The following is a 12,444-nucleotide window of genomic DNA, read 5'->3' as shown; positions in this document are numbered from 1 at the left end:
GCTAACATCCTAAGGGATAGCCAGCACAGGTTTATTGCGGGTAGGTCTTGTTTGACCAATCTCATTTCCTTCTACGACCAGGTGACCTATCACCTGGATGAGGGAGAAGAGATTAATGTCATATATCTTGACTTCAAAAGAGCCTTCAATCTGGTACCCCATGATCACCTCTTGGCCAGACTGGCCAGTTGTGGCCTTGGCTCCACCATGATCCGCTGGCTGGGAAATTGGCTCTGTGGTCAGACCCAGAGGGTTGTGATTGATGGCAGTCACTCATCGTGGTGCCCTGTGACCAGTGGGGTCCCTCAAGGCTCTGTCCTGGGACCCATCCTGTTCAACATCTTCATTAATGATGTGGACACTGGAGTCAGGAGTGGACTGGCCAAGTTCGCCGATGACACCAAACTTTGGGGCAAAGCATCCACGCCAGACGATAGGCGGGTGATCCAGGCTGACCTGGACAAGCTCAGCAAATGGGCAGACGAGAACCTCATGGTGTTTAACACTGAAAAATGCAAGGTTCTCCACCTTGGGAGGAAAAACTTGCAGCATCCTTATAGGCTCGGCAGTGCTACGTTGGCTAGCACTAAAGAAGAAAGAGACTTGGGGGTCATCATTGACCACAAGATGAACATGAGCCTGCAATGCGATGCTGCGGCTAGTAAAGCGACCAAAACGCTGGCTTGCATCCATAGATGCTTCTCGAGCAAATCCCGGGATGTCGTTCTCCCCTTGTACTCGGCCTTGGTGAGGCCGCAGCTGGAGTACTGCGTCCAGTTTTGGGCTCCACAATTCAAAAAGGATGTGGAGAAGCTTGAGAGAGTCCAGAGGAGAGCCACGCGCATGATCAGGGGTCAGGAAAACAGATCTTACACTGACAGGCTGAGAGCCATGGGACTCTTTAGCCTGGAAAAGCGCAGGCTCAGGGGTGATCTGGTGGCCACCTATAAGTTCATCAGGGGTGACCATCAGGATCTAGGGAAACGTCTGTTCACCAGAGCGCCCCAAGGGATGACGAGGTCGAACGGTCACAAACTCCTGCAAGACCGTTTCAGGCTGGACATAAGGAAGAATTTCTTTACTGTCCGAGCCCCCGAGGTCCGGAACAGCCTGCCAGCGGAGGTGGTTCAAGCACCTACATTGAACACCTTCAAGAGTAAATTGGATGCTTATCTTGCTGGGATCCTATGACCCCAGCTGATTTCCTGCCCTTTGGGCAGGGGGCTGGACTAGATGATCTCCCAAGGTCCCTTCCAGCCCTGATGTCTATGAAATCTATGAATCTATGAATCTACTAGAGGCAGGGGGTGTATGGTGAGCCAAATAACTAGAGAATAAAAAATGAGCAAAGTAAATGTGGTATTTGTTGTATGTGCTAGTGAGATCTCTCTCTCTCCCTCTATCTGTGTGTGTGTGTATGTGTGTGTATGTATGTCTCCTATCCCATGCAAAGTGCATGTCAAGAATGACAGGTGGGCGGCGGAAATGGAGTGCTACCACCCACCACCCCGCGCTCCTGCCACACCACGTCCTGCCACACACAATCCCACTGCCCCACCTGCTCTGTGTCCAGTCCCATGTGCCCCCCCATGCCTGACACACACCCACCCACACACATCCAGCCACAAACACCCACCCACACAGCTGCATGCCACACAGCCACCCAACCATACACCACACATACACACACCTAGCCACATGCCACACACCCTCCTAACCACACACCACACACACACCCAGCCATGTGCCACATGCCACACACAGATACCCAGCCACATGCCATACCCACCTAGCCACACACCATCCACCCATCCACCCAGTCAGCGACACACACACCCACTCAGCCACATGCGACAGACACACCCAGTCACACACACACATCCACTCAGTGACACACCACACACCCACCCAGCCACATGCCCTCACAAAGTGACACTTCACACACACACCCAGCCACACGCCACACACACAAACATCTACACACCACACCCACCCAGCCACTCACACCCACCCACACGCATTCAGCCACATGCCACCCTCCCACCCAGCCACACACCACACCCACCCAGCCACATACCACACACACACCCAGCCACACCCACCGAGCCATCCACTCACCCCCCCACCCAGCCACACACACACCCAACCACATGCTGCACTCTGCTCACACCCAGACACAAACAGAGCCACATGCCACCCCTACACCCAGCCCCATGCCACACACACATGCCTCACTGCCTGGCCCAGCCCACCCCGTGGAGAGACCCATGTGTTGCTGTAGCACTGTCAAAGCAGGGGCAGCAAAGTGGGGAGCAGAGGCAGAGCAGAGGCCACAGCTGCAGCCATCCACGTCCCATGCACAGCCTGGGGGCCACGTGCCCCTGGGTTCCCCAGTGCCACTTCTGGAGAAGCCTCCAGGCTCCAAGTGTCCCACGGCCCAGCCCAGCCAGGGCTGCATTCACTGTGACTGGGGCATCCGCTGGGCCTGGTAGTGGGGCCATCAAAGCCTGGCGGCTCATGCAGGGGTGCGGTGCCATGGAGCCCAGGGGGTGGTGCAGGTCCCCCTCCCCTGGCTCCCCCATCAGTGCTGCCTGCTTCCAGCCCTAGAGGAGCGGCTGGGCTCCCCTGGCCTCACAGCCCAGCCCAGCCTGAGCACAGCCTGCTCCTTTCCCCGCTGCAATCAGCCAGATGCAGCCTCAGCCCGAGTCCCCCCGGCTCTTCCACCCGTGGTGGGCCACCACGACCCCCCCTCCCCTTCCTGCCCGCCAATCTTCTTTGCAAGCTTTCAGGTATAGTTGCTCTTTGTCAGCTTGCAAAGAAGAATTTTTCCAGCTATTTGAGTTGGTCTAATAAAAGATATCAGATTTACCCAAATAACTTTGTCTACCCATGTCCTTAAACCAACATGGCCACAACCTACACCCCTATGTGTGTGTGTGTGTGTGTGTATGTGTGTATGTGTGTGTGTGTGTGTGTGTGTATATGTATGTATGTATATAAATATATGTATGTATGTATGTATGTTTATAAGCTACCCGTGTTCAATAGACTTTAGAGTTTCAGCTGAAGGGGAAAGGCAATTAAGTATAATAGAAGGCATCCTCTTTTGTTCCTGCCTTTGACTTGTTATCAGTCCTAATTCATTTATTTCTGCTTTGATTTCACATGATTTTGGCCTCATTGTAGCCCACTTGAGCTATATACTTTTTAAGCTGAGAAAGCACTGGAAGGGGGAAATTGGTTATACAAACTTTGATCACAATTCGGCTTCTGGAAAAAAAATACTAAAAAAAGTAAAACTAAAAATAATAATTCACAACCTTTTTTAGGCCACAAGTACAGCTCACAGATCTTGCAGCCAAACACTGCAAGACTGCGATAAAGTGAAAATCATTAAATAAAAATGAAACCAATGAGTCTTGCTTGAGCTGCCATAAGTTTCAAATAATAATCAGCATAGGTGATTGAGATGAGTGAAAAACCTCAGGGGATTTGGCTTCTGTTTCTCCTGTCAGTCCATCTGTGAGCAGATGGTGATTATTTTGAATTTGGGGGTTATTAAAAGGAGTTGTCTTCTGTTTTCTCTTTTAACCTCTAAGGGTTCATTCTTACCACGTCTCTTTGGCAGAGTGGTGCATGAAGTGGTCGATCAGTCAGCAAACATATAAATACATTTAATACTTGATATGCCAAGAACAAGGGCTTCTTCACCTTTGTCATGCGATACTACTTCAATTTGGAGACATGGTGTTTCATATATTTGTTTTATGTGATTAAGTGGTTTTATGTGGTTAAGTTGTTGGCTTAGGAATTCAGAGATCTTGAGTTTGATTTGAGGTTTTAGTCCTCATTTCACACGTAACCGTAGTCGAGTTTAATCTCTCTATTCCTCACCTGCAAAATGTAGATCATAATCATTGCCTGTGATCTGTTTACAGCAAGATTTATTTCTAACCATGCGTAGGTCCAGTGTTTAGTACAATGGAGCGCTACCATCATGTAGGTCTTGCAGGTAGTCTAGCCAATGCAGATAATAAGAAAAATACACACTCTTACACATACATGCATATTCTGTGAGCGTATGTGCTCATCAGCTTGCTTGAAAGTTCATGGGAAAAAGCTAAAGGGAGGCTGATACAAAGTGAACTGAGATTTAAGTTAAAACAGGAATTATATAAAAAGTAGGCAACAAATTCAATAGTTAAAAATCTCTCAATTTGAATAATTTTAGGGGGTGCAACTCACATATATTCACATAAATAAAAATTCACATTTTTAAAGACATCTTTGACCCGAGTGCCCATTTAACATTTGCAGTGGAAAGAAGCTTCCTGGACACACTGGGTATGTGCATGCTGTGTCCAGGCAGGGATCTTCCCTTCAACACTGCCCCTACCTGCCTCTGCATGTATATGCCTGACCTAGAAAAGCAGATATGAAGCCTCTTCAGACATGTTCCCTCTCCAATTACTCTCAAGACATCCACTGTGCCAGGGAGCAGGGATGTGGAGCAACCCCAGAATAGCCTCCCTGTTGCATTTCCAGTGTTGGTGCATGTGGGTGGGAATGGATGTCTTTGGAAGTATCCTTCTTGGAGACACTGGGACCTGTCCATGTTACAGTTGACCCTGTCCATCTGTCCATCCATCCAAAATAGTTACACCGGCATAAATATATTACGTCCCTGAATGACATGAGCTAAACTCAGAAAAGCCTGGCTGTCTTTAAGATTTTGCCGGCATGGCTATGTTGTCCAAGGGTCGTGATCTTGTCTTGCCCTGCAGCCAACAAGGGTATGCCTGACAAAATTTTGTAGCTTAGACCAGACCTGTGAAGACCTGTGCCATGCCAGGTAGTTATGGGCTGCAGTCCCTGGTCTTCTGTCTTGATTGTGCCGGTCTGTTTAGCTGTGCCCTTACTGGCAGTGAGCGTATAATACTGTTGAGTATAGAGAACACGGTCTGATCCTCTGTCTTCTTGCATGCAGAGTCTCTCCAGGCATTTTCCAGTCTATAGGTGACATTTGGCACTCCTTCCAGCGAAGCATTTTGCCCTTGTTGCCATGTTAAAGCTGTGGCTTCTGTTACTTCTTTTTCTAGGCATTGGCTAGTTGTCACAGATGACTCTTAAAAACAAAATCCATCCAAAGGGCAGTGGCATCTCACCCACTACTGAGACGGTAGGAGGTTGGCTGCTTTTAACTGGTGCCATGAGTGGTTTACTCCTTTGGCTTTGGCACACAATGAGTTCGCCCATTACATCTTTTTGAATTCACGACCTGAAATGGAGGCGTATGTAGGGTGTGTGTGTGTGTTATTTGTGCAAAAGCCCTGCTTGCCCCTTCATCACCTACACCTAATGTCTTCACATGATATAGCTCTTAATTGCGGTGTCCATTGATACTGGGCAGTGTACATGGGAGCTGGCTACACAAGAAGCTGTAAACCGAATTGAGACTATCCCAGTTGATCTTTGAGGAACTATAGCTGGTCAAAGAGGAAGCACCCCTGTGATATCAAGGAACAGCTCTGAAGAAACATTTTATTAGGAAGAACCTCCTCATTATGATGGGAGTTCAGGCTATGAGACATAGGCTTTCCAAAGAGGTTGGAGAATCTCTTACTGGAAGTTTATAAGAGAGCACATTAGACATTTACCTGGGTTTTAGACAGGGATTAGCTTAACATGAGCAAGTGGTTGGACTACAAGACTTCCTGAGGGTCCTTCCAGCCCTACTTTTCTATGTTTCTGTCTGGTGGGGCAGGGAGGTCCATCACAACCGGCTGCTGTTAAAAGGCTTCTCTTTGCCTATGATCAGACGTGCCTTACTTAAAGGGCAAGATTTCTAGGGAACAGGATAGCAGCCAGATTTTATGCATTATTACACTATTGTCATTCTGATCTCTTGCTGGTTTCCCAGTGAGGTTTTAAAAATCAGAAGCCTGCAGCGATGCCCTTAAGTCCATATTTAGGCATTTAAATAAATAGTTATCTTTTCAAAAGTAGAGTACCGAGCAGCTCACACCACAGGCAAAGGAACCTTTTTTAGAACTCAGCAATTTTGAAAATTGGGCCGTTGTCTTTAAGGGCCAAATCTTGGGCAAAAGGCTTGATTTTAAGAGCCTGTTTTTGTTTAAAATCTTGTTCTGACCTGCTCTCCTCTCAGTTAGGTGAGCACTAATCTGAATTGAGTTTCACCAGCATAAAAGGAGTGTGAACAGTAGTGGAATCAGGCCAGTTACATTAAGTTATTAATACTGAGAGTCTGTGTGTGAAGTTTGTTTTTTGCATCTCTGGACATTGTTCTAACTCAGATTATTCCCTTTTAAAGTAAATCCTGTAAAAGCTCTTCCCCCCTCCTCAGCCGTGTGTCATTTTTACGATATCTGCCAAATGAGACATTATTTTCTTTCCAGGCCCTTCTTTCCAGGGCTGGCTTGCTGTGGAAGTCAGCTCTTGGGTTGACTGTTGAGGCATTGCTAAGTCTGAGCTGGTGTTTTTTGAATCCCTTCTCCTCCTCCAAATATCCCCTGTTTGCCTATCAGCGCATTCCCCTTTCCAAGTGGTGGCATAGCCACTCACCTAGATGGGAGGTCATCACCATCACAGGTACACAGGAGGCTTTTGAAATGTCTCGTGGCTTCGAGCGCAAGACCCCTCTGTTTCAATTATATACACATAAATGTGAAGTCAAGGACACGTGTGGCTGTTAGAGGGCAGGCAGTGTAGAGTCTCGGGCCGAGAGTAGGAAGCGAAAGAGCAAACCCCAGAAATCATCCGTTCATCAGATGCCTGTGGGAAAAAGTCCTGCCCCTGCCCTCCTGTCCCTGGGCAAGGTCCTGGCAGTCGAACAAATATAGTTCTGCGGGGCAGAGGAGGAGCAGGATTTCAAGCCACAGGATCGCAGGGCTGGAAGGGGACTCTAAAGTCATCTTGTCCAACACATAGGGATGCCCCGGTCCAAAACTGCGCAGGACACCTTCTAGGTTGGGCACTGTCCGTGGTGCAGCACAGATGCCTGCTTCATTGAGGCATGGAGTAGCAGTGCTCTGCTTCCCAGGATCCATCACTGTAAGGATCCCTTGGCCCTCTTCCGGTAGCGGAGGGACTGCGACACCAAAATCCATCTGGAGCAATTATGCAGACCACCGCTGGCTGGTGGGAGCAGACTCCATCCCCTGCCGCCCCACCAGGCAGCTGCCCAGCTCCTGTGAAAGAGGATTGGGACTTTGCAGAGGGACAGAGGGTTTACCTTCAGTCAGGGGTTGGATGCGATGATGCCCCGAGGGTCCTTCTTGCTCTACTTGAATACGACTCCTTTGGTAGTGGCTGCCATCTCAGTGGCGAGTCTAATCCATAACAGCAATTTCTCTGTTCCTGTATGCGAGTGCTACGTCAAAGCTCATGGGGGTCAAGTTCAATTCTGGAAAGATCAGCGTGGATGATATTGAGCTTCTTGAGCAATGGACCCATTCTGTTGGATTAACCCACTGATCTCAGCAGCAAAGATCATGCTATTCAATAGGGCTAGGGGCTGGATCCTCGGTGACATGCTTCCATACTTAATGAACAATAACTTTGTTATACTGAGGACCAGAGACAGAATACTGTATTTTCTCACATCATAGACACGTGCCTCTGAATAAAATATACATCTTATTTTTGAAAGAATGAAGAAAAAGAGATATCGCCTTAAGAGCCTCCTGCTGGGGTGGGGGGTGATACCTGTTGTCACCATATTTCTTGATTATAATGCACACACCAATTTCCAGCAGCTGAATGATGGAGGGGAAGTGTGTCTGTTGTACGTAGGAAAATACAGTGTTTGTTTGATGTGGTCTATCTACAGAGAATGAGCAGAGGATTGTCTTTCCTTTCAATGCAACATAACCAACTCTTCCACGTTTGTATTTTTTCAGTGAGGCAAATCAATCTGGTGAAAGGCCTGAAGCCAGTGGAAGTCTCTGAAAAAGGAACAGCCACCTTTGAGGTCGAGCTGTCTCACGAGGACGTGGAAGGAACCTGGATGAAGGACAGCGTGAGGCTGAAACCAGGGGCGAACGTTGAAGTGAGGGTCCAGGGGAAGAGGCATTTCTTGAAACTCTCCTCCTTGAAGCTGGAAGATGCAGGCCTTGTCTCCTTCAAGGCAGAAGGCATCCATACGTCAGGGAGACTCACTATAAAAGGTATCCTGCTTCTGCAGTCTGGAGCTCTACCTGGCCCTGTGCATCTGTAGTTCAGTAAGCACTGGAGCCATAGATACATTACCAGTGATTGTGCATGCATGTGTGTGCGTGTGTGTGCAAGAGAGAGATTCATCACTAGTAGCTGATGTTTTCAGGGCCATACCTATCAGTATTCTGCTTTTTTATTTTTTCAGCCAAAGCAACCCCTCCCCGCCCACCCCGCCTACCTTACATGAGTTCAGCTTCAGGGATTGAAATGTTTGGTGATTTTTTTTTTTTTTTTGGTCAGTATTGCCAAACTGTTTTTTCAGGGGAATTTTTTTTTTTAAATTAAAATATTTGGGCATTTTCAAAGAGGAAAGTGGAAAAAATGACTTCCTGTTTCAAATCTCCTCCAAGCTTATTTTAAAGAACGCTGAAAATTAAAAACAAATTCATTTGGTTCAACTCAAATGAAATATTTTGTTTGAACTGATTATTTTGTAAAAAACTTACATTCCTCCTAACGTTTTGAAAAGCTTTCTTTGGCTCAATCCAAAATGAACTTAACATTTTTTTTGTTAATAAGCTGTCAGCAAACTGAAACTTCAGTTAGTTTTGTGACTCTGTTTTGCAGTTTGTGCCAATTGGCATTTATATTTATACTCTATACTTATGCTCCTTATTTACTGTTGAGGTGCAAAAGAAAATAAGAAAGCTGAGATGAATTACTACCTCTTCACACCTGCCACATATCATCATTATCCATTATAAATACCTAGAAGATGTTTTGTGCTGTAGAGTATACAAAATAAGAACAAATCTTTCCCTCATTGTGTACACAATTCCTACTTTCTGCTGGTCTGATCTTTACTTAACTCTCTCCAGAAGATCCCCGCTGACAACCGTTCTCTTTTCTGTGGTTATGAGTAACTTGTAGTACTATTGTTTCAGGGGAACTTTTGATCCTTTGCATCTTTATGTATAGCCATTAAGATGGGTTAGACTCAGAGAACAGTTATTTAGGCACAGTACTTGCTTATCATCCCTTGGGCCTGAGTCCAAGCCACGATGGTATTTTCGTTGAACAAGTAACGATTAGTCATAGCAATGATATATATTATATAAATTAAAAAAGGATGGTGAACCAACAGCAAGTGCACTCAACACAGTTTAATGATTTTTTAAATAAAAAATAAAGAACCTGTTCAAGGCTCACTTGCCCCTGACTGTATTTTCTTTTGCTTTGCAGAATTGCCTGTGAAAATAATCCAGCCTCTGACAGATGTGGAAGCCATTGCCAAGGAGGAGGCAAAGTTCGAGTGTGAGCTCTCCAGGTCTAATGCAAATGTCAAGTGGTTAAAGGTACAAAGCTTGCAGACAAGACGATCTTACGTCCTGTTTCCGAATGTGATCCCTTTCCCCCTGCAGGCAGTGACTGAACTCAAAAGCAGCTGGAAGTGGGCCTTTCTCTGCCATTAACCAAAGCTCCTCAGCTCTCGTTACCTGCCCAGTGGGTCAGACGTATTTTGGGAACATTTTACTTCCCAGATCTTTAAGGATGTTTCTATGGGGGCACATGGTCGGCGTCTCTGGACTGTTAACAGATTTGCAGATTTGTGTTGCATTTTTAAGGGGAATGCTGAGGCAGATCAGTCCAGGTTTCTTCTACCTCCTTTAGCTTTCAGGCAGTGTTACAGGTAGTTACAGTTCAGGATGAGCATCTTGGACTCTTGGGTTTTATTTGCACTCTGCCAATGGTCCTTTGTCTGGCCTTGGGCTTGTTGCATATCTTTTAAACCCAGTTGATCCCTTTGTAAAACAGGGATAAAAGTGCCCTGCCTCAGGTCTGTTACAGGGCTGAATTGCATGCTGTTTTGATGAGTACCCTTCATTTCTAGTGCAGCCAGGCATTTTAAATGCATACTTTAGTCCAGTAGGCACCAACCTTTTTGGCAGGCATGCTACAAGTTAGCCCTGTACCTTCCCCAAGCAGCACTCTGCTCCTCTTCCTCTGCCTGGTGTGCTGCTCTGTTTCTGTTCTGTGCTCTGCTCCTTGTGATCTCTTGCTTTGCTTTCTGCTTCCTGCCCTATGTTTCCTGCCTGATTTCCTGCTCTGCTTTCTCTCCTTTCTGCAGCTGTGCTGCCCATCTCCTCCCCAGTCGTCCATGTGCCACACACGCAGAGGTTGCTCATGCTACTTGTGGCACCCATGCCACAGGTTGACCGCGGTTCAGTGCAGCACTTATACATGTGTTTTACTTTATATCTGTGCTGAAATCCCACTGGAGTCAATGAGAAATAAGTGCATGCGCAAAGTAAGGGACAAGCAGTGATGCCTTGCTATTGGTCCTTTTCTTTTAGGATGGATCTGAGTTGCGGCAAGGTAAAAAAATGGGAATTACTTCCCAAGGAACTAAGAGAAGCCTCATTATTCACAAGTGTGAATGTGATGACCAAGGAACCTATGTGTGTGATGCAAGGGATGACAAGACTTCAGCTAACCTAAGGGTCCATGGTAAGTTTGGCTAAAAGAAGAAATGCCCCAGATGTGGGGTGCAGTTGCATTATCTGACAGCCAGATCAGGACAGGGGTCCCTGGTGGCTGAGATCAGCTTTCCCTTCCCAGCAAGGAAGTGCCTAGAGCATTCGCCCTTGTTTGCATTTTCCCTGAATAAATAGGTGTCAACTCTTTCTTCCATGCCTCATGGGAATCAGTCATTTTCCATCTTACTTTTAACCTTGTCTTTAGATTTTTATAACTTACTGGTGATGACAAATGAGTGGCAAAATAGCAGAATACCATCCTACGTAGCAGTGGGCTAATGGCCAGGACTAGCACGTTCAAGTTCAGCTTTCTCCCTTGAAGCAGAGGGAGTTTGCCTAAGTAAGAAGTGGATGGAAATGGACATGGGACCTCTGCATGTGTGCCCCTTTAAGATAAGATTAGATAAGGTAGTCACATCTCATGCTTTAGGAGTTTAGCTCATTACTTTGCCAAGGGGAGCTTTTGTCCTCTATGACGTTTAAGAGATACCTGATGCTACTTCCCACTTTCTTCTGAAGCTTCAGATGTGAACGGCAGGTTACTGGATTGATTGTAATAGGGGTCTGGAAATATCACTTCCCAGCTACATTTTTGCAGCCTCTTTTCATTGCTTGTTCTGTGCTGCCATCGTGCGGCCACTCACGTTAAGCTGAATGTTTTTTCAAAATGTCCCGTTCCTGCCCTTTATTAAACTCCCTTTTTCTTTTTGAGTAAATGTATTGGGTCTGTTGGAGCTTCAACGCTAGCTTGCTTGCCTGTGAGCCCAGAAAGGAAATTGTAGACAGTTAAGAGTCATTCAGGGCGCATTGGGCACTTCCCTAAGGGCCGTGAAAGGATACAGTGGACAGGAAAGCAGAGGATGGCGTTGCTTGCAGAAGGGTCTCGCTCCAGTGTCGCTAGAACCGAAAACAGAAGCAACCGGTGTTTGAACACCTGCGCAAGTGAGATCACAATCAAGCTGCAGGACTGAATTTGGGCCGATAGCCATTATTTTTCTAAGTGGAAGTTATGTTTTTCATTATGGTTATGAAAAGCCAACCGAGGCTGTGGCCATTGACATAACTTGCTGGAAAGGAGAGTGCTTAGAAGGAATAGGCTACCTTTCCCCTCCCTCGGAGTTGGGCCTTGCTGCGTGGGAGACCCATCTCTGTCCACAGATTAGGTTGTTCTCGTGTGAACTGGTTTCTTATAGCTTCCAGGACCCGTTGCTGAAGAGCCATGGATCATTGAGCTGTTGGGAAGCCCTGTTCACAGCCAGTTTTCATAGGCTACATCTGCTGTGATAGATGCAGGAAAGAAATATTATAGGAGTCACTTTGGTGGCCCTGAACCCTCAGGCGGCTCTTCTGGTACCCAACTATTTCATAGATTTCATAGACATTTGGGCTGGAAGGACCTTGGAAGATTGAGTCCAGCCCCCGCCCCAAGGGCAGGAAGTCAACTGGGGACATAGGATCCCAGCAAGATAGATATCCTGGTTTCTCTTGAAGGTGTTCAGTGTAGGTGCTTGAACCACCTCCGCTGGCAGACTGTTCCAGACCTCGGGGGCTCGGACAGTAAAGAAATTCCTCCTTATGTCCAGCCTGAAACGGTCTTGCAGGAGTTTGTGACCGTTCGACCTCGTCATCCCTTGGGGCGCTCTGGTGAACAGACGTTCCCCCAGATCCTGGTGGTCACCCCTGATAAACTTATAGGTGGCCGTCAGATCATCCCTGAGCCTGCGCTTTTCCA

At 46.9% G+C, this 12,444-nt stretch overlaps 1 protein-coding gene across 12 annotated transcripts in view; it reads left to right on the top strand.

The window, feature by feature from the left end:
• OBSCN (obscurin, cytoskeletal calmodulin and titin-interacting RhoGEF) overlaps nucleotides 1-12,444 on the top strand; it is a 271,127-nt gene that overhangs the window by 86,598 nt on the left and 172,085 nt on the right. For all 12 annotated transcript variants that reach the window (XM_090047900.1, XM_090047898.1, XM_090047895.1 and 9 more), the window contains exons 20-22: nucleotides 7,920-8,186; nucleotides 9,418-9,530; nucleotides 10,530-10,683. In XM_090047900.1, the coding sequence (XP_089904026.1) occupies nucleotides 7,920-8,186; nucleotides 9,418-9,530; nucleotides 10,530-10,683 (534 nt within the window). The remainder of the gene's footprint in view (nucleotides 1-7,919; nucleotides 8,187-9,417; nucleotides 9,531-10,529; nucleotides 10,684-12,444) is intronic.

This window comes from Crocodylus siamensis, chromosome 5, assembly GCF_052110815.1.
Source record: "Crocodylus siamensis isolate JL-2025a chromosome 5, ASM5211081v1, whole genome shotgun sequence".
Taxonomy (NCBI): domain Eukaryota; kingdom Metazoa; phylum Chordata; order Crocodylia; family Crocodylidae; genus Crocodylus; species Crocodylus siamensis.
Note: the sequence above shows the minus strand (reverse complement) of the source record. Positions and strands in the feature narration are given on the sequence as shown.